This window comes from Siphateles boraxobius, unplaced genomic scaffold (assembly GCF_051911475.1).
Source record: "Siphateles boraxobius isolate OS27281-9 unplaced genomic scaffold, OSU_SipBor_1 5, whole genome shotgun sequence".
Classification (NCBI taxonomy): domain Eukaryota; kingdom Metazoa; phylum Chordata; class Actinopteri; order Cypriniformes; family Leuciscidae; genus Siphateles; species Siphateles boraxobius.
In genome coordinates, this window is record NW_027509141.1 from 2,662,306 (window position 1) to 2,689,864 (window position 27,559).

The window sequence follows — 27,559 nt, forward strand, 5'->3', positions numbered from 1 at the left end:
CATTGTTTGGCGGTTTCACCATCACAACTTCTGTTGGATCCTTAAAAATTACTGACAGGAATTTAGTGATCAAATGTAGCACTCTTATGAAAATATTATACTATTTAGTAATTATCAGTTAAATCTGACTAATTTTCTAATTGTTTGTCATAAATCAACATCTCAGGAAAATGGTATGGGGTTTCTAATCAAAATATGACTTTCTGTTACAAAACAAGGCATGATTTCATAAATGTCCACTGTAGAGACACCAGGACTTACAGCAGGATTATCAGGCATTCTGGGAGACACAAATTCAATTATATATCAATATTCCTATAACATATATATATATTATTATGAAACATGTTACCTATAATTACTCCCATTATTACATCCTGGTATATATATAAAAGTCTACAATTATGCAATTCTGTATTTTCTTTGTCACCTCAATTCATGTCAACCGGTGTCCTGGTGTCCACTACATGGACATAGCATATGAATATATATATATGACATGAATAATACTAAATAAAAACAAACAAACGTTTTTTCGGGGTCTCAGGGCGATATGTAAGTATAAAAGTCTACACTGTCACTTTTGATCAATTTAATGCATCCTTTATGAATAAAACTAATAAATTTCTTTAAAAAAAATCTTACCTTTATTTTTTGACGTGTAGTCTATATGCACATTTCTTCAGTAACAGTGTTGACATGCTTTTCGTATCAGTATTAATACCCTGATCAATGTTTAGTTAGAGTTCTCCAAACATCATTTCATCAAATTATGTGTAGGCTATAGTTAATTTAGGCACATGACCTACATCCAAGCCAGTGTGTGATGCAGGCTAAAAACGTGAGACCCACATGATGCCTCTCCGAGCTGAGTTCAGGCTGTTTCATGCGATGTTCATTCGGGCAAACCCTCGATGGCTCGGAGCCTATCAGCAGCGCGTGTGTGGAAAGGAGAAACTCGAGCAATATAAAGTTGCGAGGGAACAAACAGCAGTCACGGTGCGCTCCTCCTCTTCTGCATGTGCTTCCCCACGGCTCTCCTCCTCCTCTCGGAACATTAGCATAAAATCTGTGTCAGTAGGACAGCGCTCACATGCAGCGCGCGCATGAGGCATTTCAATGTCAACCGAGTGCACGCGCATTCAGTCAGTCATACAACAGAGAGAGAGAGAGAGAGAGAGAGAGAGAGAGAGAGAGAAGAACATTAGCTACTACAGAGAAGGACAGAGGGCGTGTGAAACGGACTCAGTCCTTGGCACACAATACCACAAACAATTTAAAGGGCACAGAAAGGAGGGGGAAACTAGTGGGGGGAAGCTCAGTCACATTTCTAAAGCACCTGAAAACGTGTTTGGTGTAATGCTTCTGCTCGTCTCAAACTAGTTGCAAATCTCTGCCTTGATGCCAGGTCACTAGCTCGGACTGTTCTTACTGTAATGTACACAGTGTTTCAGCTCAGCTCTCTCGGAGTGAGGACCTGCTAACCTAAAGGACATCTGACTTTTGAGAATCAACTTATTCTTTTTCCGAGACATTTTCATAAAAGACTTCTTGGACGGAATTTGAAGACACTGAATATTGTAATAGAGCCGCTTCAGATATCCGCTTTTCCTTCGTCAGCATCAGGAACAGACACTATGGACGGCAGTCCAGGTGAGTTAAAGCAATTTATTGGCTATATTAGCTATTCTAGATTTTTCTACATTAATGTAAATATTTTTCACTCACCCGACTGGAGTTATTTGCCCTGTTTTATCTCAGCCAATGTTGACATAACATCTTGTTGAACTTTGTAAAATAGTGAGTGACATTAGATAGCATTAGTGCACTGCAAGATAGCCTACATTAATACACGCTCACAATTGATATTGCCAAGGACTTTAATTGTTTGACATCTTTTTCATTTTACACTGACATGATTGTGTTATTTTTAGCATCTGCACGCTGCATTTTTTATACATTTTGTAGGCTACTGTATCGCGTGCCCGGGTTACCGACTACTGATATTTGTTTTGACAAATGTTTCCGGTCTCGCGTGGCGCGTAAACAAACGCACCTGCTCGCGCGCTCTTCCAACTGTGTACCTACATCATGACACATCATCCTCATAAATCAGTCGTGAGTTGTTTTTCAGACCTCAGCAACCGACGACTTAATGTCGCTATAACAAAGTTACTATCGTAAAACTTCAAAGCTATCTGTGCATTCGCCGCGATTCTGTAGCGTTTTGTTTACATGTAGCGTGATCTCCATTAGAGAGGTGGGTGCACTCCGAAACTGGGTTATCAACTGTCAAGGTGTTTCCCTCTCGAACAGGGAACGTGTTCACACTGTGATTCATTAACCGAGTCACGCTCGTGCGCCAGTGACTGATGGTCATTATCTATAATCGCTCCTCCTTTACATTCAGTCAAACACGTGCTCGTGCATGTCAATAACGGCTCAGGAACATGTGAGGAAAGACAGACAGTAAACACTCAACATCAGGCAATAAACCTGATTGAGTTTTAAAGAGTTTTGTTTACTGGCATCACATGGCCTTTCTTATAAGCCAATGTTTTTAGATGGCTAATCTGAAGTCATTTATTAGAGTCATAACAAAGTTATCTTTAGTAAAGTAAGATATTTATTAGTAAGTCAGAACAGTTACACTTTACATTAAGGTGCATTAGTTAACTACCTTAGTTAACATGAACTTGGAATGAACAATACTTCTGCAGAATTGATTAATCTTAGTTAATATTATTTTCAACATTTACTAATGTATTATTCAAATTAAAGGTTGTATTTGTTAACATTTGTTAATGTACTGTGAACTATCATGAACAAACAATGAACAGCTGTATTTTTATTATTTTTATTAACTAACATTAACAAAGATTAAATAGTATAGTAACAAATGTATTGCTCATTGTTAGTCCATGTTATTAATATATTAACGAATGTTAACTAATTAATCTTATTGTACAGTGTTACCATCAGAACGAATGTATGCCAGTGTGATTGTGATGCTATAGTTTTTTTGGCAGCAAGTAAAATAATGATACATGGGAACTTTAAAACAGAATAGGCTCTAAATTGCAAAACTGTCCATATTATTATTATGAATACAGACTATACAGACTACAATTATCAGTGTGCTACTTTAGGATTGGTTAGAAACACATATTGTCAATGTCCTATCCATTACGTTATCTGATTCTGGTGCTTGTGATTTCTTTGAAAGCGCTCTGTTTGCAAGCTGCACGTTTTGCATGTCATCAGACAGACTTTCACTTTCACCGTCACGAGGATCAACTCAGAACTCCACGTGCCACGCGTGATTTGATTTCCCAGGCACACACACACACACACACACCCTCCTTGCCTGTGTTTTTGTTCCGGCAGCCGATCTCATCCGGCCTCTGAAGGGAGGGAGGCTGGTCACTGGGTCAAAGTCAAACAGGCACAGCTTTCAGCTCTGTTCCTTCTGCTCTGCCTGCGTGATCTCTATTAGACAACACACAGGCTTATAACAATCACAGCCTTATGTGACACAAGATGCTTGGTGCATTTAAGGCCTATAGACACAGACTAAGAGATTGACTCGTCTCGTAAAAACAGAAAGCTCAAATGTATAGTCTAACTCGCATGTGCTTTGCCCCAGAACAACATCCGGCAGTGTCCCTTATATCGAAAATAAAAAATATTACAAAGTGAATGATTCATTTGTCGCACACTGAGTCTTCATTTGCATAGGTTGTGCTGCACATATGTGTTTTCTCCACAAAGATAATAATATTGACCTAGTTTTCAGCAGCAGTGGATGTCTGAGGGCATCCAGCTCTCTGAACAAACCTTCAAACCTCTCGTCTCAACCTAGAGCTCACCTGCCATTTACTTAATGTTCGTTTGGCTGGTTTAAAATATAGTTCAGTCCTTTAGCATTTATCATTTTTCTGTTAATCATTCAACACTCTCTTTAGAAAACTTTAACATGAAGAATATATAAATAATGTATAAGAAACACATTCAGATACACCTATACTGGAAGCATAGGATTCTCTTTTATTTGACAAGACATCACAGTATCACACTCCAGGTGATACAAAATGTCAGTAGTTATTATTATAGTACATTAAAACAAGGTATGCAATACAGCAGTTTAATGTAATTTAAGTTGATTGTACCTAATTTAAGGCAGCAATTTTTTTACAGTGTACAATACTCCATAGTATAATATGAAGTGTACATTTATAGCCTATAATGTTAATGAAATCTATTAAAGTCACTAAGTGATTGAACATAAAATCTACCTTGCATATATTAAACACACACACAGCACTCCTGTCAGCATTCAGAATGTCATCAAGGGATGTTTGTTTTCCTGAACAGCAGGTTTCACAAACTCAATAACCCATTCATTTCTTCATTCTTCCTCTCATTCTCATTCACCCTTGTGCATGTGAGTTTCAATTCACAGGAAAGGTGTTTGGGGAAATTATGTGTCATACAAAATGTAACTATGGTCTTCGAAACAATGTTTAACTCGAATGCAATTAAATTGGGAAGGGCATCAATGTAGTCTAATATCTATATTTCATCCATGCACGTCATAAACAAGTGAGAAGAGGTGGAATGAGTTTCTTATAATAAAGAACAAGAAGGCGTAAACAAAAACAAGCTCGTATGTCGAGCAAACGTGACCGTGCACGTTCATGCATGCAATCCAGTTTCCGGTGACTCAAGAATTACAAACACGGGCGCATAAACTTGGCCCTGGTTACTGTTTTTAAGCCCTCTTCAAACGTGAGCAGCAGGCTGGCAGTCTCTCTCTCTCTCTCTCTCTCTCTCTCTCTCTCTCTCTCTCTCTCTCTCTCTCTCTCTCGTACTGCGGCTGTTTTAGACACGGGACTGCGGAAAGAGGCTTGTGTTTTCGGGGCGTTCACTGTGTCAGGAGTGCATGTGAGTCGACGGTCAGGTGGCTGGCAGCTCTGGAGCGCGCAGCGCGTGAGGCGGGGGTGTGAGAGTTCTTCGAGTTTATGATTCACAAACAAATTGTTCTTTTGAGTCGGTTCTTAGAACGATTCGGTTTAACAGACTCGGGAATGTTAGAAGAGAGAATTTAGCAACGACAAGAAACGCTAGGAAAACACAATTACGGAAAACACTTGGCAACATTAAACTGGAAGATGCTAATTGCATTTGAAAAAAAATAAAATATAAAACGCAGTCATAGCAACAAACAGCTGTATTTAACTAACAATGAATTCGTGGAAATCGGCATGCAGTTCTTCGAACGCCGTGGAGAGACGGATCGAATCAAGTGAACTGACTCTCTGAAATAAATCCGATTCCCCAACGATACACTTATACACGTGAGTCAGTCTGGCTCATCCTGGCAGTCTGGCACACTTCTCACATGTTTGAGCCCTCTTCTGGCGCGGTTTGAAACATGTGATTCATGATGACGGATTAGCTAGCCAGACTGAAAGTAGTGAAAGGTTCAAACATGTAAAACATTTCCAAGTTTACATCAGTGGCTTGGCAGTTTTTTGAACATTCTACTGTTCTGAACAAAAAAACACATGCATTTATGAATAGACCATATCCACACCCACTTAGTTTATAATAGGATACCATTCAGTTCTTTGCTGACATTTAACTGATTCGGAGAGCAACAATGTGGCTGGTAACTAAGATGTTCCACCTTTATCTTTGTTTAAGATTTGCATAAAAGACACGGCTAAATTACAGATTTGCTGAATCCTGCAGAATGGATTTAAACATGCAAAATGTGTAAAACTGACGTGAATAGGCTATACGTGAAATTAGTCACATTTAATAAACGGTGTAGAGTGCAATGGATATGTAAGCTAAAAATGAAAACCTTCTCATTTAGATATTTATATCATGACAACACTCAGGATAGTTTGGTATGTTAATGGAAATGATCTTGGCAGACTGTTATTGGTGCTGCTGTAGAGCAAGTACGGAGAATTGCTAGCCATGATATACCACGCATGAAATTACCCGTAGCAGATCTAGGCAGGTGGAGCTGGGGAAGGTGGAGGGCTGCAGGACCGGTTTACAGCAAACACTAAACCAGACTATTTAAATGTTGAGCATGCAAGCTCATTGGCTGCTGATGAACCGGAGACCAATCAGCTTGTAGAGCCATATCGTGAACAATGTAATGGCTAGCATATTCCATTAAGGATCTGCTCCATCTAGAGTTTCATGACTGAACTAGATATTTATAATAACAGGACAAACTTATCCTCATGAAATAATCTTTTTTTCCTCTCTTTCTCTCTTCTCCTTCACACACACGCAGGTGAAGGAGTGATCCACTATGCAGGCTCAACTGGAAGTGCCAGCCCCAGTCCAGGAAGCCCATCCAGTGGGTACCAGACCCAGTCTCCATCCTCCCAACCCTCTTCCCCCGAGGAGGTCTCCTTCACTGATCTTGGTGCCCCTAAAAAATACTCAGCTGGAAGCAGTGGTAATTCTGCGAGGGGCAACCAACTGGTTTTCCAATTTCCAGAAGTAAGCAGTGCTTCCTCTGTAAACACCGTTACACCGACCGTAACGTCATCAGGGCAAAACTCCTACTCTCACCCAATGGTTGGCAGGCGACCCATTGGGTTCACGGGTACCTTTACTAGTGAGTATTATTGGAGTCATTTTTGATAATTTTGTCTTAAATTCTGTGACATTGACCACTGCTAACTCATTTTAAATTTGTGTTAATAGAAACTGGAGGTATGGTGTTGCTTTGCAAAGTATGTGGAGATATTGCTTCAGGATTTCACTATGGTGTCCATGCATGTGAAGGATGCAAGGTAAGGACACGCAAATGCACACTTCTCACTCATAAAATATTCTCAAAATGCATAACTGATGTGTTTAGTATTGGCCCCTAAACTGAGGCTGAAGTCTCTATTCACACACACATTCAATCTGATCTTGTGTTCTCCTCAGGGTTTCTTCCGCCGCAGTATACAGCAGAACATCAATTATAAGATGTGTGTGAAGAATGAAAACTGTCTGATCATGAGGATGAATCGCAATCGCTGTCAGCACTGTCGCTTTAAGAAGTGCCTCTCTGTCGGCATGTCCAGAGATGGTAAGAGCTTTAAACATACAGTTATTAATAATAAACATTATTATTCTTGGTATGACTATATTATTTGAACTGTTTGCTGAGGGACACATCAGTATTACCAAACAGTGTTAGGAATTTTGTTGGTTGAGTAAAGAACCAACTAGCAATGTCCTAGCAACAACCCCTCAGTATAGACCCTAGTAATTGCACTTTTCTAAGCAATTTAACACCGGTTAAACATTTAGACCAGTATGAACCCACCTAACAATCACACGCAACACACTAGCAGTTTGACCATTGGCAAATGCATAGCAATTCTAAATATCACAATCATAATCCAGTGGTTTCAAGTAGAATATGCGTGATCTGAAGTTTCAAATGAAGGCAAAAAATTTCCCCATGTAGGTTCAAATTTGTTACTCAAATGTGATGCGTTGACCAACAGAAAGCTTCTTGGTTTGAAAGTGACCTCTGTGCGAGTGGTGTTTTATGCATCACTATTATTGACAATTGACCTTTTTGCTCGAAAATGTCACTATTATGATCACACCTTTACAGCACATTTAAAACATTCTTTCAATTCTCCTCTTTTATTTCCTAAATCCAGCATCCACCATCTGTTCGGTAATGTTTGCACCCATGGCTGACAGTTTCCTTTACCGCTGATTTATTAGTGTGGGCAAGCCGAAATCCCACAAGTCATTGCTCACTGTAAAAACTGCTGCAAATCAGGTTAATTTGGGGAATTGGGGACACAGAGCTCCTAGAACACTGCAGTTTAATGTGTTTCCAGGTCTTCGTTTGCAGTATTGCAGGATTAATTAAGATCTAAACGCTCGCTGGGATTTAATAAAGTGCTTTGTCGATGTAACCCAGAAGCTTAGAGCATTTATTTCAGTTGAATGTTATGCATAAATATACTGAAATATCTTTTCGATTTGTCCTCTAGCACACTTTGCCCATACAGGACACTGCTGTCTCTGGGGAGCTTTGTAAACTGGGCTGATAATAAATCATATTTTCTGGGGCTAGTGTACATATTTAGGTGACCTAAAAAGCGGGAAAGTAAAGTGATACTGTATGCACCATCATATTTCAACGTCACTTAACGTACTTGACCTTGTTTTCCTCCCTTGTTGCAAGTCGCGCTGTAATTGCACAAGATTTACAATTAATTTGAAAGTTTATGAATATATAAAGAACCTTTATGGATTAAACATTGCCCTTAAATGAAAAAAACGTAGCTAATACTGTATGTCACTTGCTTTACAGTAGATCTCCCTCCATTTATTATGTCATTGAGCTTGTCACCGGAAACCTTGACTTTAAGACTGGTCAACGTATTCACGTGAGGGTGCTATATGACACCTCGAGGCACAAAACCTTGTTATATTACAGACCTAAAGATCTGGTTTTGCATTAGTGCTTGTGTTAGCAGTTTCAACCGAACCTTGATTGCTGAAGGCACTTCACATTGCTCAACACTTGGTGCTCCTTATCAGTCTAGTTCATCATCATATCATGTTCCTCTGCCCTACAACATTGCACCACTTAACTATTCTAACGCCTTCTTCTCTCTGCCCCTTTCACCTGTAACCTGCTAACCCTCGACCTCATGACTGTATCATTTCACCTGCTGTCACTCACTCCATCACTCATTCCCTCACTAACATCAGTGCTTCGGGTGACTCACTGACCCACTTCCCAATGGGATAGAGACAGAGAGAGAGAGAGATGAACAGAAGGATGGGGGAGGGGTATTATACAGTTGTAGGATCTATGAATAGCTGCGAGGTGAAGTAGGGAGAGATCGGATGAGAAAGAGGAGGGGGAAGTTGAAAAGAACGAAGCTTTGTAGACCAGTTATAATGTGATATGAACGATTAATGGTCACTGTGATGTAATCGTGTTTCATGTTTCATTTACAAAATGGATCCTGAATGCTGATTTGTCAGTACCGCTGTCCTTCTGTGCTGCATCATTAGTAAAACTGTCTGCCATTGGCATAAATATAAGCAAGTAAACTGAAAGGGAACCTCTTTCTACTGTACATCAGACTGTCAACCTTAAGTCGATCGAACACTTCCCTTATCTGCCTTCCACTCCGTCTCGCAGAATATTCACCGTAATATTCACCGTTAGCACAGTCCATGTGCATATTCGACCTCTAGCCGTGACTATATTCAAAATACAGCACAGCCTCTCGTGCCTCATTGCATTATTGTACAGTTGTAAATTCAGTGAAACCTTTGCATTGTATGATTGGATTATACATAGTGACATTTAATCCCCCGTTTCTCCTAGCTGTGCGATTTGGACGCATTCCGAAGCGCGAGAAACAACGTCTACTGGACGAAATGCAGAGTTACATGAACAGCCTTAATGAATCGGCGTCCATGGACATCAACTGTTCTTCACCCACCGAGACCCCTACCAGCCCTGGAGACGGCCAATCAGAAGAGGCCATCGGCGCGATCTCGCAGGCTTATCGAAACATCTTTGTGAACGGGGAGAAGGTGTTAGTGAAGATTGACGATGACAATAACAACAGTCCTTCTTCCTTCCGTCATAATCCAATACAAGAGTCCGGTTACACCCAGTCTCATCCTCAGCCAAGTGTCTCACCGCAAGAACATCCTGTACATTCCACAACAAACCGCCTGTCCCAATCCAGATGCCCGTTCTCCAGCCACGACAACAAACCCACAATCCAGGTCATAGACAACAGTCACTATAACTTCCCACAATCCTCAAGTCCCAGTCAGGGAACCACACCTTCTCAAAGCTATCCATCGAAGCACAACAGTTATTCCACTCAGACGACTTGTCCTTGGAGACTGAGTCCTGGTGCTAAAGTTCTGGTAGGTTTTTATGAGGGCATATGATTTGTTGCACATCGCAAAACAACATACTTTTTTCTTTATTTTTTAGAATTCATGAGATTAATTTGGTCTCTTTCTGTATTTCTCTAGGCATGTCCTCTCAATGCATGTCCCGTCTCCCCAGCCAGTCACTCCAGTCAACAGGTGTGGGAGAGTTTCTCCCAGTGCTTCACTCCAGCTGTTAAAGAAGTGGTTGAATTTGCCAAGAGCATTCCTGGGTTTCAGGCACTGAGTCAGCATGATCAGGTCATGTTGCTGAAGGCAGGAACCTTTCAGGTGAGAAACGCCAACGTCTGTCCCCGGATCAGTTCCAATCACACTGTCTTTGCCTTTTTCTGTGTAGAAACATATTGATGTTCATTAGATTATGATTATATTTTATTATTGAAAGTTCAGGATCTTGCAGCTGTGATTCAGGTCATAGAACACTTATTTAAAACCAAAATATTGTTGACTCAAGATCACGATTTAAGGATTGATCTGGTTAACTGGTTCAATTGATTAACTGAACAATTCGATCATGAATTTGGTATCCCTACCAGTTTCAATCATATGGTGTTACAGGCAACTATTTACGGACTGTGCAAGGCTCTAGGATAAAATCTTTACAGATTTGTTTTCAATTCTCAATAACTAAGTGTTGCTATTATAAAATGGATAGTTCCGGTCCTGAATGCTGATTTGTCCGCTGTACCGCTGTCCTTCTGTGCTGCATCATATAGTAAAACTTCTGCCATATGCATAAATATAAGCAAGTAAACGAAACAGGAACCTCTTTCTACTGTACATCAGGCTGTTAACTTTAAGCCGATCGAACACCTTTGACATTCTGAAAACGAAATGCGTCTAGTACTTGTATTTCAGTGAATAAAGTCTTTGAGAGTTATTGTGATGCATTTTACATGACCCAATGTTGAACACTTTATTTAACATAATTTTCCTTCATCGCAGGTTCTAATGGTGAGGTTCTGCTCGCTGTTTGACGCCAAGGAACGGACTGTAACATTCCTGAATGGTCAGACCTACCCGTTGGCATCGCTTCGAGTGCTTGGCATGGGCAGTCTTCTGGACGCCATGTTTGAGTTCAGTGAGAAGCTGGGGAACATGGGTCTGGAGGCCGATGAGATGGGGCTCTTCATGGCTGTGGTGCTGGTTTCTGCAGGTACATGTCTCACGCAAGCAATGTTTCAAGTGTGTCAGTCCAACTTGGTAGCATTTTTAGGCATCACAGCTGTGCTTTTCACATGGCTGTTCCGAACAGTTTAGATACATCATTTTGGGCCAATTCCAAATTAGCATCGCATGCGTCCTTTGTGGATAATGCGATACCACAATCCAAAATGGTGGCTGTAGTCAAAGAAAATGCAAAAACATTCTATTTTGATAAACATATTATGAAGAAAATTATAGAAGCTTGTTTCCATCATGACATTTTTTTTAATTGCAATCTTTTTTGAAGAAAAAAAAGTTAGAATTGTGGATTATAAACTTGGAATGGGGAGAGAAAAGGTCAGAATTGTGAGATAATAAAGACGCAAATAATCTAATACTGTGTTTTATTCTGTGGCGGAAACAAACTTTATAGAAAACAGTTCTATTAGCACACTAATTATTTCACCCATTTTTTTTATTGCACCATATTTCTGTGCTTAGACTAGTATACATTTCAATAGATAGCTCTATTTGTGTAGTGAAGTTGCTACCCATGAGTGTTTTAAATCTGTCAACTATCACTTCACACAGAACGCATTTTTCCATTCCACTGCGCTACTTTTGCATTGTTTTTCAATGTAAACACACTAGACGGACGTCTTTAACCGTTGCACTTGCATCTCACGTCTTTTGCAGCATCTCACACGTGACACGCCGTTCTAAAAACGTGGCGCTCAAGTTAAAAGAAGTTCAGCTTTTAAAAAATGCGTCTCTAGACCTTGCGCTTTTGTTGTTCCGTTGACCTGCGTTTTAAACAGCAAAACCGCGTTCTGTTTGAAGGACAGCAAGGCATTTCACTAGAGTTTGGAATAGAGTAGTAATGTCTACATCATGAGTGTGTACTCAGAGCCAGTATTCCAGGTACTCATGATTATTTCTGTGTCAGATCGCTCAGGTATATCAGACGCGGGGGCCGTCGAGCAGCTCCAGGAGGATTTGATCGGCGCTCTTCGAGCTCTCATCACTTGCAGGAGGCCAGAAGACAGCGCACTCTTCCCCAAACTTCTGCTGCGTCTGCCAGACCTCAGGACGCTCAACAACCAGCACTCCGAGAAACTGCTCGCCTTCCACATCGATCCCTGAGACCGAAAACACAGATTCAGGGTGCTCTTCTGTACAAACAAGCCATGCATAATTCAGGATCAAAATCTGACTCGCACTTACACAGACTCGCTTCACCACGGCAAACTTTTCCAATGCAACGTCAGGATTCTTTTAAAGAATGGAGCAGATGCTGGACATTTGGACTTTTCAGGAGAGTTTTCAAGAAATCCAAGAAGAGGGAATAGATTTTTCTTCCTAAAGTGGACATTTGATGAGATTATGAGGTGATGGATGGTTTTATAACCAGAAAAATAATCTGGACTCGCATTGAAAGATCGGAGTCAGAATGAAGTTTTGGGACATTATAAATATTCTTCTCACTCCAGATGCTATGCATTCATTATCATATTGTTCACCACATTGTACAACCTTCCAGATGCTAGCTCATAATTCATTAATTTCCTCTAACACATTCTTAAATCTTTTTGTGGACCTTTATACATATTGTTTACAGTCAAAACATTAAAGTGTAAAAAACATGTATTATAATTAAAATGTATGATAGTTTCTCATAACTGTATAAGACTGTAGTATGAATTTGTGTGTGGAAATACGATTATACCAGGTTGTGTCGTGAAGAAAGGACTGCTCATCTCATCTTGTATTTAAACTGTTAAGCCAATGTCATTTACAACAGCTCTGCATGGATATGGTTTATTTTCTACCCTTTGCAGTTAAGAATTTTCTGACAGTGTCTTTTGTATTGGCAAAGATGAGTTAGCAGCAAAGCGGACAATAGCATTTCTCCACAAACTCATTTCATTTGTTTCACGTGCATCTAAATGTATATTTCTAAATGTATTATGTTTATCTTTTACTATAGAGATGGCAAGATTATGTGATATTAAAAAATTACATTTAAATTTTTGCAAATCTGAGTATTTTGTATACATGCGCATATATATATATATATATATATATATATATATATATCCTGAGCACTGCACGTTTCTTTGCACATGGAATGCTGATGGTGCACAATGGTATCCTAGCAACAGGCGATGGAACCAGCATGATGTATGTGATCTATGCCAAGATTTTCACCTTCATTTAAATAATGGCTCCAGGGTTCCAAATGGAATCTTTGTTTCATTTCATACATCACATAAGCTGCCTTCAATTACAGAATGTAGCACAGAATAATGAGTCTAGAATATTTAATGTTGACCGTACCGAATGAAACATACCTGTGAATAACAAAAATACAGAAATATATATATATAATATTGTTATGTACTGTATGTATATCAAATATGTAAAATATATACAGGTTATCAAATATAGCCTATATCAAATGTATATGAATATATATGAATAACTGATTTCAGATATGAACAACATTTAACATTTACATTTAATCATTTAGCAGTTGCTTTTGTCCAAAGCGACATGCAAATGAGGAGAGCAATAGATGTCATGTCTTGTCATGTTATGTCTTGTTCCTGTTCTTTCTCTTTACTCTGTCTCCCTCTGCTGGTCGTATTATTTTACCTTCTCTTTCTCTCCTCCTCCAGCTGTTCCTCATCTCCTCTAACTACCTCGTTCACCCTCTTCCCACCTGTTCCCTTTCCCCTCTGATTAGGTCTCTCCGCTCCTGCTTCTTTCTTTGTCAGATTCTCGTTTGAGTTTCTCATGCTAGAAACAAACTACCGTCTCGTTTGCTTCACCCTTGTCCTGTCCTGTCCTGTCCTGTTGGAATCCGCCTGGCAAGTGCAACCTGTCCTCAGCTAACCGTCTTGTAATTTGTATTGTGTCCAGTTTATCTGACGCTATGAGAGATCAGGTACCACTGTTTCTCTACGACCCGCGCCTACCCAGAGAGACCTGCAGCCTGTCGCCGCTAACCCAGCTATTCTCCTCTGCTGCTAAATGCTCTTTTGTAATTATCAAAGACTTTTTGTTTCTTTTGTCGCCCTCTCTGCTGGTTGTTTATTTTTCCATTTCCACATCTGAAGAAGATCCGTGACTTCTCTGTGTTTACATTAAAGACTCTGTTTTTTGTTAAATCGCTTCTGGGTCCTCACTTACCTGCACAACAGAAGAATCTTACCACTATGGACCCAGCGACTCCGGATCCTTTCCACTCAGCCGTCGAGATCCAGGGAGCGATGCTAGGAAGACACGAGGAATAATTGTCTGCTGCTCGACATGCCGTTGAGACCCTGGCCGCCCAAGTCTCCGACCTCACAAGACAGATTCATCATCTCCGCCTCGATCCACCGGCCACTTCCAGGGCTTCCGAATCTCCTGAGGCCAGAATCAATAACCTGCCGTGTTACGCTGGGGAGCCCACTGAATGCCGCTCGTTTCTCACTCAGTGTGATGTTGTTTTTTCTCTCCAGCCCAACACTTACTCCAAGAGCAGAGCTCGTATCGCTTAAATCATATCTCTCCTTAATGGATGGGCTCGTGAGTGGGGCACGGCAATCTGGGAGGCGGAGGCTGAGTGTACTAACCAGTATCTGGACTTTAAAGAGGAGATGATACGGGTTTTTGACCGTTCTGTTTTTGGTGAAGAAGCTTCCCGGGCCCTGTCTTCCCTATGTCAAGGTAATCGATCCATAACAGATTACTCTATTGAATTTCGCACTCTTGCTGCCTCCTGTGACTGGAACGAGCCGGCTTTACTCGCCCGTTTTCTAAAGGGTCTCCACGCGGAGGTTAAAGATGAGATACTCTCCCGGGAGGTTCTTTCCAGTGTGGATTCCTTGATTGAACTCACTATTCGCATAGAACGACGATTTGATGTTCGTCGCCGAGTTCGTGGAAAGGAGCTCGCGTTCTCCGTTGCTCCCCTATCCGCATCACTACCATCTTCCTCCGCCAGCTCGGGTTCTGAGCCTATGCAGCTGGGAGGTATCCGCATCTCGGCTAAGGAGAAGGAACGGAGAATCAAAAACCGCCTATGTCTCTATTGCGGTTCCGCTGCTCATTTTGTCACTTCATGCCCAGTAAAAGCCAGAGCTCATCAGTAAGAGGAGGGCTACTGGTGAGCGCTACAACTCTGGTCTCTCCTTCAAGATCCTGCACTATCTTTTTGGTCCATCTCCGCTGGACCGGCAGGTCAGCTACCTGCAGCTACCTGCAGAGCTTTGATAGACTCTGGGGCGGAGGGCTGTTTTATGGACGAGACCTGGGCTCGGGAACATGACATTCCTCTTAAGCAGTTAAAGGATTCCACGGCCTTGTTCGCTTTGGATGGTAGTTCTCTCCCCAGGATTCAGCGTGGGACGCTACCTTTAACCCTCACTGTCTCTGGTAATTATAGCGAAACCATTCTTTTTTAATTTTTCGTTCACCTTTTACACCTGTTGTTTTGGGCCATCCCTGGCTAGTTCGTCATAATCCTTCTATTAATTGGTCTTATCAATTAATTGGGTAATCGGCTCCCGAACGTAAGGCTCTCGAAGATTATTTGTCTGTAGCTCTCGATGCCGGTACAATAGTCCCCTCCTCCTCTCCCGCCGGAGCGGGGGGTTTTTTTGTTCAGAAGAAAGACGGGTCCCTGCACCCCTGCATAGATTATCGAGGGCTGAATGACATAACAGTTAAGAATCGTTATCCGCTCCCTCTTATGTCTTCAGCCTTCGAGATCCTGCAGGGAGCCAGGTTTTTCACTAAGTTGGACTTTCGTACCGCTTACCATTCGTGCGGATCAGGGAGGGGGACGAGTGGAAGACGGCGTTTAACACTCCATTAGGGCACTTTGAATCGGTCTCGTAAACGCTCCAGCTGTCTTTCAGGCATTGATAAATGACGTCCTGAGAGACATGCTGAACTTCTTTGTTTTCGTTTACCTTGACGATATCCTGATTTTTTTCGCCGTCACTCCAGATTCATGTTCAGCACATTCGACGCGTCCTCCAGCGCCTTTTAGAGAATTGTCTTTATGTGAAGGCTGAAAAGTGCACTTTTCATGCCTCCTCCGTCACATTTCTCGGTTCATTAAGATGGATCCCGCTAAGGTCCAAGCTGTGATTGATTGGCCCGTTCCTAAATCACGCGTCGAGCTGCAGCGCTTTCTCTGCTTCACGAATTTCTATCGTCGTTTCATCCGTAATTTCAGTCAGGTGGCAGCTCCCCTCACAGCCCTTACTTCTGTCAAGATGTGCTTTAAGTGGTCCATTTCCGCCCAGGGGGCTTTTGATCTTCTCAAGAATCGTTTTACATCCGCGCCTATCCTTGTTACACCTGACATCTCTAGACAGTTCGTTGTCGAGGTTGACGCGTCAGAGGTGGGCGTGGGAGCCATTCTTTCTCAGCGCTCTCTCTCTCTGACAACAAGGTCCACCCTTGCGCGTATTTTTCCCATCGTCTGTCGCCGTCTGAACGTAACTATGATGTGGGAAACCGCGAACTGCTCGCCATCCGCTTAGCCCTAGGCGAATGGCGACAGTGGTTGGAGGGGGCGTCCGTTCCTTTTGTCGTTTGGACTGACCATAGGAACCTTGAGTACATCCGTTCTGCCAAACGACTTAATGCGCATCAGGCTCGTTGGGCTCTGTTTTTCGCTCATTTCAAGTTTGTAATTTCTTATCGTCCGGGCTCTAAGAACATCAAGCCCTGATGCTTTATCTCGTCTCTTCAGTAGTCTCCACCGACCCCGAGGGGATTCTCCCTGAGGGGCGTGTTGTCGGGTTGGCTGTCTGGGGAATTGAGAGGCAGGTAAAACGAGCACTCACTCACACTCCGTCGCCGCGCGCTTGCCCTAGGAACCTTCTTTTAGTTCCAGTTCCGACTCGTCTGGCCGTTCTTCAGTGGGCTCACTCTGCCAAGTTAGCCGGCCATCCCGGCGTTCGGGGTACGCTTGCTTCCATTCGTAAGCGTTTTTGGTGGCCCACTCGGGAACGTGACACGCGTCGTTTCGTGGCTGCTTGTTCTGTCTGCGCGCAGACTAAGTCCGGGAACTCCCCTCCTGCCGGCTGTCTCAGACCGCTTCCTATTCCCTCTCGACCGTGGTCTCACATCGCCTTAGATTTTATCACCGGACCGCCTTCGTCAGCGGGGAAGACAGTTATTCTTACGGTTGTCGAAAGGTTCTCTAAGGCGGCTCATTTTATTCCCCTCGCTAAGCTCCCTTCTGCTAAAGAAACGGCAAAAATAATCATCGAAAATATTTTCCGAATTTATGGCCTTCCGTCAGACATCGTTTCAGACAGGGGTCCGCAGTTCACGTCTCAATTTTGGAGGGAGTTTTGCCGTTTGATTGGGGCTTCCGTCAGTCTCTCGTCCGGCTTCCACCCTCAGTCTAACGGTCAAGCCGAACGGGCCAATCAGACTGTTGGTCGCATCTTACGCAGCCTTTCTTTCCGTAACCCTGCGTCTTGGTCAGAACAGCTCCCCTGGGCAGAATACGCCCACAACTCGCTTCTTTCGTCTGCGACCGGTCTATCTCCTTTTCAGAGTAGCCTCGGGTACCAACCTCCGCTGTTCTCGTCTCAGATCGCCGAGTCCTGCGTCCCCTCCGCTCAGGCTTTTGTCCAACGTTGTAAGCGCACCTGGAAGGGGGTCAGGTCTGCACTTTGCCGTTATAGGGTGCAGACTGTGAGAGCCGCTAACAAGTTTAGATCTAAGAGTCCTAGATATTGTCGTGGTCAGAGAGTATGGCTCTCCACTCTAAACCTTCCCCTTAAGACAACTTCTCGCAAGTTGTCCCCGTGGTTCATTGGTCCCTTGATATCTTAGTCGCGTCCAACCGGTCTTCCATGTCTCTTATGTTAAACCCGTTCTTCGCGCCCCCGCTCGTCCCCCCCCCCCCACACATTCTTGTCGAAGGCGACCCTATCTACAGGGTCCGTAAGATTTTGGACATGCGTCCTCGGGGCCATGGTCATCAGTTCCTGGTGGATTGGGAGGGGTACGTCTTGAGGAGAGGAGTTGGGTTCCCTCTCAGGACGTGCTGGACCGTTCGCTGATCGATGTTTTCCTCCGTAGCCGCCAGGTTTCCTCCACGAGAGCGCCAGGGGGCGCTCGTTGGGGGGGGGGGGGGGGGTTACTGTCATGTCTTGTCATGTTATGTCTTGTTCCTGTTCTTTCTCTTTACTCTGTCTCCCTCTGCTGGTCGTATTAGTTTACCTTCTCTTTCTCTCCTCCTCCAGCTGTTCCTCATCTCCTCTAACTACCTCGTTCACCCTCTTCCCACCTGTTCCCTTTCCCCTCTGATTAGGTCTCTATTTCCCTCTCCATTCCTGCTTCTTTCTTTGTCAGATTCTCGTTTGAGTTTCTCATGCTAGAAACAAACTACCGTCTCGATTGCTTCACCCTTGTCCTGTCCTGTACTGTTGGAATCCGCCTGGCAAGTGCAACCTGTTCTCAGCTAACCGTCTTGTAATTTGTATTGTGTCCAGTTTATCTGATGCTACGAGAGATCAGGTACCACTGTTTCTCTACGACCCGCGCCTACCCAGAGAGACCTGCAGCCTGTCGCCGCTAACCCAGCTATTCCCCTCTGCTGCTAAAGTCAAAACTAACTTTAGCTGGAAAAATTTTTTTTCAAGAGCCACTATAAAACCAAACCAATCTCTGTTACCTTAAATTATATGTTTATCTCTGTAAAGCTGCTTTGAAACAATCTACATTGTTAAAAGCGCTATATAAATGAGGATGACTTGACTTGACTTGACTAAAGGCTCTTTTGTAATTATCAGAAAGAGTTTTTGTTTCTTTTGTCGCCCTCTCTGCGGGTTGTTTATTTTTCCATTTCCACATCTGAAGAAGATCCGTGACTTCCCTGTGTTTACATTAAAGACTCTGTTTATTGTTAAATCGCTTTTGGGTCCTCACTTACCTGCACAACAATAGAAGCAGTTAAACTAACAATAGGACGACAATATGTAAGTGCTGTAACCCTCCCCAGTCTAACGCAGTATACGTCATTTTTTTTATAAATAGAGAAGAGAAAATAAAGTGTTAGTATTAATAGATCATACACAAATAAATAAATAAATAAATATTGTACATTCAAATAATGTTTGATATGGCATTTAAATACAGTAAGTGTGCCCTCTTGAGGTTACTGTGCCATACTACATTTGGCTAACAATGGGCTAACATTAAAGACATTAGTTTGAATAAAGTCTTTAAATATGATTTCTAAAAATATGTTTTACTGTTTCTTAAAGGTTGCAAGCTGAGCAAGTAATGAAACATAGACAATTCATCAATTGCATCTGGAACTATTTTATGTTTGGCTAAGACTAAAAATCTGAATAAAGTGAAAAAATTTAAAAGATGACATCAATGAGTTAACAATTTTAAATCTTAAAGGTCGACAAAAATATTAAATATTATTATTATATATAATATCACAATTATTATTGCACATATTTGCAGATTTACAGTCTTTCTTTTTTTTAGGAAAACATGACAAAAATGTCCTACCCCAACTTCCTGTTTCAACCGGAAATGTGTCGACACATGGAGGGTAAAAAAACCTGCGCTAGTAAAACCATGTTATGGGGACTCTGGTAAGTTATTACCCATGGTTATTACAAGAAAAGTTATGACTATTGGACAGAAACCAGGCCATAATAAACTGAAGAGCGCCCTCTACTGACAAACTAGCATGTTAGCGTAGAGGACATAACTTTCATAAATATTTCTGACATGACTTTGAAAAATACCTTTCTGTAGCTCAAACAACGGCAAGGTCTTGGGTTTGAATCACAGGAAATGTATGAACTGATAAAATGTAACTTTCTTTTCCTCCAGCACATTTAAATAAACCGCTATCGTAGGCTACTATAGTTTGGCCCACTGACAAGCAGGCTTCTTGAAATAAACCCTTAAACCTTTAACATTCTTAACACACTGGCAGTCGTTACAGAAGCAGCTTACTAAAGCATGAAGTCACCGTTTCAAAAGATGAGTCTCATGGCCAACAACAACCTGACAGACTAAATCTTCCTTACTAATAATACTATTGTATAACAGAACATATAACATTGTTGATGTGTTTATGCTCACATATGCTCATATTGATATAGCTATTGCCTATACTTGCTTTTAAGCAGCATATCAACAATATGAATCTCAAAACATTTAATGAAACAGCTAAATGTTTATGAACAGACTTTATGAATGTAAATTACACGTCTACGAACGTAAATGCTTTTATTTGCTGTGACAACTTGCCCCACATATTGTGCATATCCCTCATGACAAGCTGTCCGGCCTCTTCTATTAAACTATCATGGAAATAAATTACTGTCTCTTGATGTACAATCATGCTACAGCACTATACCTGTATTTATCATTTTTAATATATTAAAAAACATGGCCCGTTCCATAAGCCTTTTGTGTTCCTTTTGAATATTTGTGAACAATGAAATGAACAGGGAATTACTGACACCAGCTGTACTGTGTGCATTATTAACTTTTTCATATTTCTAACTTATTTTTATCAGCAAATATTAACATTTTGAATGAAAAAAGTTAGTATTTTTTTACTTTTCTTTTATTGATATTTTCCTCTGTTTAATATTGTTAGGGTATTTTATGTTTTCCAGTACGAATATATCTAAACATTCTTAAATCAATTAAGATACATTTACTTGAGAAGCAAAATGACTTCAGATATTAAGTTTTCTTTACTGAAAAATGAATCAAACTGCAGTTAGTTCATGCTTAAAACAAGGACTAATATCTGCCAATTGAGTCAGAAAAATAAACTTGTTTTTGATCAAACTTGATATTTGATCTTATTCTAAGAATAAACTCACTTCTTTTCTTTTCTTTTCGTTTCTTTTCTTTTCTTTTCAGAAAACCACAATATCAACACATTTTGCTTCTCAAGTAGCCTAAATGTATCTTTTAAGTAGCTTAAATGATACATTTAAATGTATCTTGAATTTTTAGATATTTCTAATACAAGACATGACAAACCCACACCTTTCCAACATTTTCTACTCGAATAATATGTCATCATCACATGTACTTATGTATCATTTATATTTCTCCTTTCAGGTTTGTCCTACATACATAACATGCTATATAACTCTAAATATAGCACAACTGTTGCATCACAAGTCCAAGGAAAGCCCAAGATCTGTTATGAAGCTTGTGTATTCCCACTCGATCCCATCAGGCCGTCCAGTGCTGAGACGTTGCTGGAATGAACTAAAGCCCTGCTGGAGGGATTAGCCTGGATAGATAGTCTACTATAAATCTCCACACACACACACACACACACACTGACCGACTGAAACTCTCCGCTTTCCTCTGAGAACCACAGCGTATCCTCACATCGGTGGAAAACATCACAGACAATGACACAGAAAAAGGTAAGCTATTGTTTTATCAGTTTCTATAGAATAGAATAGAATCGAATAGAATAATAATATTAATAATTCATTACATTTATATAGCGCTTTTCTGGGTACTCAAAGCACTTTACATGGAAGGGGGAATAGAATAGAATAGAATAGACCAGAACAAAACAGAAAAATGGAAAATAATAGTATAGAACAAATCAGAACAATTGAATAGAATAGAATAGAACACAACAACATAAGATAAGGTAACATAACAAAACATAACAAAAATAGAATAGATCATAACATAACAATAGAATAGAATACAAATCAGAAGACTTTCTGTGAAGCCTGGAAACTGTGAAAATAAAGTGAAGCTGAATTAATCTATAAGTAATGATATCAATATAATAAAAAATATATATATAATAAAGTAACATATAAAATAATGGTTTCAAATGTAATTGACTGAATGGCATTAAAACTGATCAACTGAATTGGATGTGATTTCAGAAGTGTGTGTAGTTCCTCAGAAAACACTGCGTGCGTTACTGGAATATTTCCATAAGGAGATTAATACCACTATTTATAGATCAAGCTTCTGTCTTTACAGAGACATAAAAAAATGAACAGTTTTATTCTACTAAAGAATTTTAAAATTAAACCCACTGTATTATATATTGCATTCATACACACAATCTAAATGTTCTTTTTCATAAGACAATATGTCCTGTATTTCATGGTTTCATTTGCACAGGTCAGGTAATCTCTAGACTCGTATCCATAAACAATAATCTAATCAAAGATTAAAGTTTACTCAGAGTATTTTATAACCAAAGTGTCAAAGTGAGTTAAATAATTATTATCAATGATATTGGCCTCTATATTACATGCCTTCAATATTTTCCAAATCTGTTTGTTTTCCCAGATTTCCCCAACGGTCCAGACTGTGGAAGGAAACATGCCGCCAAGCTACGACGAGGCCAACGCGGGTACTAATCATAGCATTCTCACAAATATTGTCAAATATATATTTCTGGTCATATTTATTCATTTATTTTCCCTTTTGCAGGATGTCCTGGTTACTACTACGGTGAAGGAACTTTTTCCTGGGATGACAAGTTTATTAGACGAATCTTTATACGAAAGGTGACGATTTAAATATTAAACTTAAATATGTATTGAGGATTATCAAATCAAAATGCTTGTAATAAACATGTGTCTTGTCATTTCTGTCAGGTTTATTCCATTCTGATGCTGCAGCTCTTCTCAACAGTCGCTGTCATCGCTCTCTTCACGTTCCAGTGAGTCCAAATACTGCATACTGTTCAAAGATAGATTATTATTACTGGAAAGAAATTCATACTTTTAGTCAGCAAGGACACATTACACTTTTCAAAAGATTGAACAAAAGATTACAAACAAAAATATGAAGCAGCACAACTCTTGTCAACATTGATAATCCTTACAAAAAATAAGTATACTTCAAGTTCATTTTATTAAGTATACTCAAGTAAAGTTCAAGTATATTTTTAAGTATACCTTATGTAGTAATTATAATATCAATGTACAAGGAGTATACTTGTAAGTGTGCTATTCCAGTACTATACTTAGGACTAAATACGCCCACTTTTTTAGACAATGCAGCTTTGATCACATTTTAACATACATTCACATAGAGCACAGTTATTTTAAACTGCAATAATATTTCACAATATTACTGAGTTTAGTGTTTTGACTTGGTGAGCAAACAAGACTTCAAACAAGAAAAAAAAAAATCGAACCGAACAGTGTGTTATATGAGTTAAGTGTAAGCGTACTATATTAAGTATTGATTTTTGACACTCCTAACCTGTTTTCCTCTGTTTTCCTCAGTGCTCCGGTGAGGATGTACATTCAAACACATCCGATTTTATACTCCATGTCCAAGTACGTAATATCAGTTATTTAAAAATATGGCCATAAATGCTTTAAAATGTTCCTCATTTAGGTATTAAATCCCATGATCTTTAACTTAACCATTATGTTTGTGTTTCGCAGTCTTCTGTTTCTCGTCACATATATCACATTGGTTTGCTGTGGTGATTTGAGGTCAGTTGTGGTGATACACTTATTCTATGAGAAATAAGCAGGAAAACACATCGTAAAATAATCGTATCGTTTCTGTATTATAGGAGGAAGTTTCCATGGAATTTTATTCTGCTTACAATCTTTGTGAGTATCTGTTTAAAGACACATTCAAAATGTCATCAACTTTGACTTTATTATAATGAAATACTTACATGCTAAAATAAAACAGACCCTCACCTCAAGTACACTCTTCAAAATAAAAGTTCTTTATTGGCATCAATGGTTTCATGAAGAAACTTTAACATCCATGGAGAACCTTTCAAATGCACCAACGTTCTTTAGATTATTCAAATGTTCTTCACACTGAGAAAAAGGAAACATTCTTTTAAGAAGTGAGCGCTGGAATGTTCTTTGAGGAGCCAATGGTTCTTCTTCAGCATCACTCCCAAAACTTCCTCTTGGAACCTTTATTTTTAAGAGTGTAAAGTACAGGTTTGCCTTTTGTCTTAATAACCAATGTCTACAGTAGCCCAAAAATCATTTTAGAGCCATACTTAAAATGTTTGCATTTCACTGCATTACTATAATTAAATGCCCTTTGACTGTTTTCTTCCTCCTTTTTTCCGCTGTCATTTATTTTGCATGCTTTTGTGAACCTTGTGCAAACAAAGACTCTGAGCATGGCTTCCATGTTGGGTTTTATCTCCAGGTAATGACATATCTGTTACGTGTTTGCATGTTTGCAAACTTGTTTTTCTAAATTCCACATGATATGTTTAATATCTACTGACCATAACGGTCATTTTTCCTACAGTTTCTACAACACCAAGTCTGTGATGCTGTGCATTGGCATCACTGCCACCGTGTTTCTGTGCGTCACCATCTTCAGCTTTCAGAGCAAGGTGAGCAACTGATGAAAGAATTATTCTGATCATTAATATTACTAAATTTACATTTTTAGTGAACATTGGTGTATTTTATCATATTGCTTTTATAAAGCAATATTGCTTTAAATTACAATAGTTTATACATCCAAAATACAATAATATAATGTTTTGTCTCTATAGATTGACATCACCTCATACCAAGGTCTTCTCTTCATTTTGTGTATGGTCATGTTTTTCTGTGCTATTGTCATGGGATGCGTGGTTCCCTTTGGCTATGTAAGTATCAGAAAGTAAAAGTAAACTATAGTAAAACCTCACTGAGCTTCCCACTGTATTGAATAAATAGAGTTCAGGACCAGTGTTGGGGAAAGTTACATTTAAATGCAATGCATTATAATATTGCGTGACTCCCTAAAAAAGTAACTAATTAGGTAACTTAGTTAACAAATATATCATTTATTTGTTATCATTTTCGCGTCCTGCGCCACGTTGTTTAAATAGCAAATGCATTTGCGCCTATGGGCTGCTGGTCTGAAAACGAGTGTGTTCAGGCGCATTGTTACTTTGAGGAACTGAAATAAACTGCGCAATATTTTTTGTTATTTAAAGAGCGCATTAGTAATGTGCCCTATAGGCGGGTCCACAACGCGCGTACACTTTGTCCTGTAGATGGTCTGCATGGTAGTGAAGCATTCAGTTTTTCTGCTTGCAAATTCCTTCATGTATTGTAAATAGCGAATCCGCCATGGCGTAAGCACGACTGTCTTTTAAAGGGAATGGGAGAAGAGACTCTGATTGGTTTATTTCACGTTACGCCCAAAACACACCCATTACTCATTAAGAGAATAGAGACAACCCTTTTAGACTATGCGCCGGGAGCGCCGACCATTTTTCCCGTCGTTAAACTGGAAAAAATGGATTCGGACACGTACTAAATGCTCTTACGCCGTGCGCTTTAGACCATGTGCTTAGATCCTTAAAATAGGGCCCCAAAAGTGGAATGAATAATTCTCAGGCTGAAGGAAATGCCTGTACAGTAGAGGGCGCCACTCAGACAAACCTTTCAGCGGTGATGTCATTCTGTGATACAGAACTTACTTCAGCAATAAAAACAAAGAAAAATTAAACACAAATATGATGTTTAACTTAATCTTTTTTCCCCCTAATTGATTCATCAAAGTTCAGCAGCAAAGACATTGGTCAATAAAGTGAGATTACATACATAAAGTATATCTGTGTAATTTAACATATTTAATTATAGGAGGTTCACATAATATTCTGAGTTTGCCTTTCTCTGTTTTTATTCATTTTGAAGAATATTTTTTCTGTTCAAGTGAGACGAGTAAATGCTCACATTTAGTGTAGATCTACAATAGCCTTCATGTTCACACACAATGCCTCTGCACTTACTCTCGATTATTTACTTACGAGTTCACTCAACAAAACTCAGACAGGAGAGCTGTCAGTCAATACAAGGGAAAACAAAGTAACTTGCATTACTTATTTAAAAAATGTACCTAAAATTAGAAAAAAAAATATTTTGTTGCAAAATTAAAAGTAATGCATTACTTTCCTCGTTAACTCATGTTCCTTGTAATGCGTTATGCTCAACACTGGTTCCCATACATGAGTGCACGTCTAAGTGACTATATTACGGAGAAGAGAGAGAATTTTAATTCAGTAATTTAAAAAAACGTGTAACCAAATGAATTAAATTTAAAAGTTGGACTGTATTTTTAGATTCTGGCTAATAATACCAGTCCCAATCTGTACAAAACCATTATCTGTCCTAGATTAGATTCTAGTGGCCTTCTAACTGTTTCTCTTTTTAAAGGTCCCCTGGTTACATGCGGTCTATGCCAGCATAGGAGCTGTGGTGTTCACCATGGTGAGAAGCAGATTAGTCAATAAAGGATTATGGTTTTAAATAATGAGGATTAAGGTGATATAATGTGGACTGACCTGAGTCTCTGTCTCTCCTGTCTCAGTTTCTAGCCTTTGATTTGCAGCTGCTGATGGGGAACAAGCAATACGCCATGAGTCCTGAAGAATACATCTTCGCCACTCTGAGTCTCTACCTGGATGTCGTGTACTTGTTCACGTTCCTGCTGCAGTTGTTTGGGAATGGTCGAGAATGAGCCACACTTGTGTAGTAATATTCTGCATCACATACAATATTAATGTTCCAAACTGTTCTGCAAACCCAGTGTATGTGGCCTTTTATGTTTCATTAGGTTTAAGGAAAATCAACACTGTAAAAGTGTTTTCTCAGGTAATGTAAATATGTGCTTTGTGTGTTAATTTATTCAAAGGTCAAAATCTAAAACATTTAATATGACTGAGACTGTTTAATTTGGATAACATTTAAATTAATAACACAAATTAAGATTAAAAATGTGCATCACATGTGGGTTTGTATTTTGGCCACAAAAATGAAGAAAAAAGCCTTTTGCTTATGCCAGATGATGTTAGTCTGTGTGTTCATAACTGGTTTCACTCAGCTGGTTCAGAAAGCTCAAATGAAGAGTTTATATTAAGCTCTATTATTTAATACTGTTTCATCAGTTTTTTGTATGAATGTTGCGTGTCAACAAACAGTGAAAAACAAGCAATGACTAAATATAATTTGAAAATGTCATACAATTTTGAATGATCACTCTTTGTCATTGTGTATTGCATGTAATTTTTCATAATGCAATGTATTTCTGTAACTTTCACATATATGTTGTTCTGTATTTGACAGTTCATCAATTCTGGATACCCATAATGTACTGCAGCACTTCTGCTTGCATATGACCAACCTGTCTTCAATAAGCACTTTGTATTTTTGTCTATGAATGTAATTGATAAGTAGATATTAAACTGTGGCATCAGGGAGGCATGATGTACAATGATTTATTTTTGACCTAATACTAACATACGTTTCTTGATTAGAGCTGTTAATACTTAGCAACATAAGGCAACTTGCCAATTTACTAACGAGTATGAGAAAACTAGAAAGAACAGAGAAAAGAAGAAGAACGAACACACAGTCAGGCACTGATGTTGGCTCGCAGTCTCCGCTCT

General features: G+C 39.8%; 3 protein-coding genes across 3 annotated transcripts in view; 2 read left to right on the forward strand and 1 right to left on the reverse strand.

Moving 5' to 3' along the window:
* The window catches only part of hoxc6b (homeobox C6b), a 357,188-nt gene that overhangs the window by 249,805 nt on the left and 79,824 nt on the right, over positions 1–27,559 (reverse strand). The gene's annotated exons all lie outside the window — the stretch shown is intronic.
* Positions 925–13,148, forward strand: nr1d4b (nuclear receptor subfamily 1, group D, member 4b). The gene is made up of 8 exons (XM_077204484.1): positions 925–1,653; positions 6,317–6,646; positions 6,736–6,824; positions 6,964–7,108; positions 9,392–9,948; positions 10,060–10,245; positions 10,921–11,131; positions 12,068–13,148. The coding sequence occupies exons 1-8, from the start codon at positions 1,638–1,640 to the stop codon at positions 12,262–12,264; spliced, it is 1,731 nt and encodes a 576-aa protein (XP_077060599.1). The 5' UTR covers positions 925–1,637; the 3' UTR covers positions 12,265–13,148.
* Positions 21,467–27,384, forward strand: faim2b (Fas apoptotic inhibitory molecule 2b). The gene is made up of 12 exons (XM_077204504.1): positions 21,467–21,566; positions 22,465–22,528; positions 22,609–22,685; positions 22,776–22,840; positions 23,412–23,465; positions 23,577–23,627; positions 23,711–23,750; positions 24,278–24,315; positions 24,421–24,508; positions 24,674–24,769; positions 26,328–26,381; positions 26,482–27,384. The coding sequence occupies exons 1-12, from the start codon at positions 21,552–21,554 to the stop codon at positions 26,629–26,631; spliced, it is 792 nt and encodes a 263-aa protein (XP_077060619.1). The 5' UTR covers positions 21,467–21,551; the 3' UTR covers positions 26,632–27,384.

Bases quoted from the DNA above. Each gene is read 5' to 3' on its own strand.
- nr1d4b (XM_077204484.1), top strand. The intron at 6,825-6,963 runs GTAAGGACACGC...TGTTCTCCTCAG, and splicing joins ATGCATGTGAAGGATGCAAG to GGTTTCTTCCGCCGCAGTAT. The intron at 10,246-10,920 runs GTGAGAAACGCC...CCTTCATCGCAG, and splicing joins TGAAGGCAGGAACCTTTCAG to GTTCTAATGGTGAGGTTCTG.
- faim2b (XM_077204504.1), top strand. The intron at 23,466-23,576 runs GTACGTAATATC...TGTGTTTCGCAG, and splicing joins ATTTTATACTCCATGTCCAA to TCTTCTGTTTCTCGTCACAT. The intron at 23,751-24,277 runs GTGAGTATCTGT...GTGCAAACAAAG, and splicing joins TTATTCTGCTTACAATCTTT to ACTCTGAGCATGGCTTCCAT.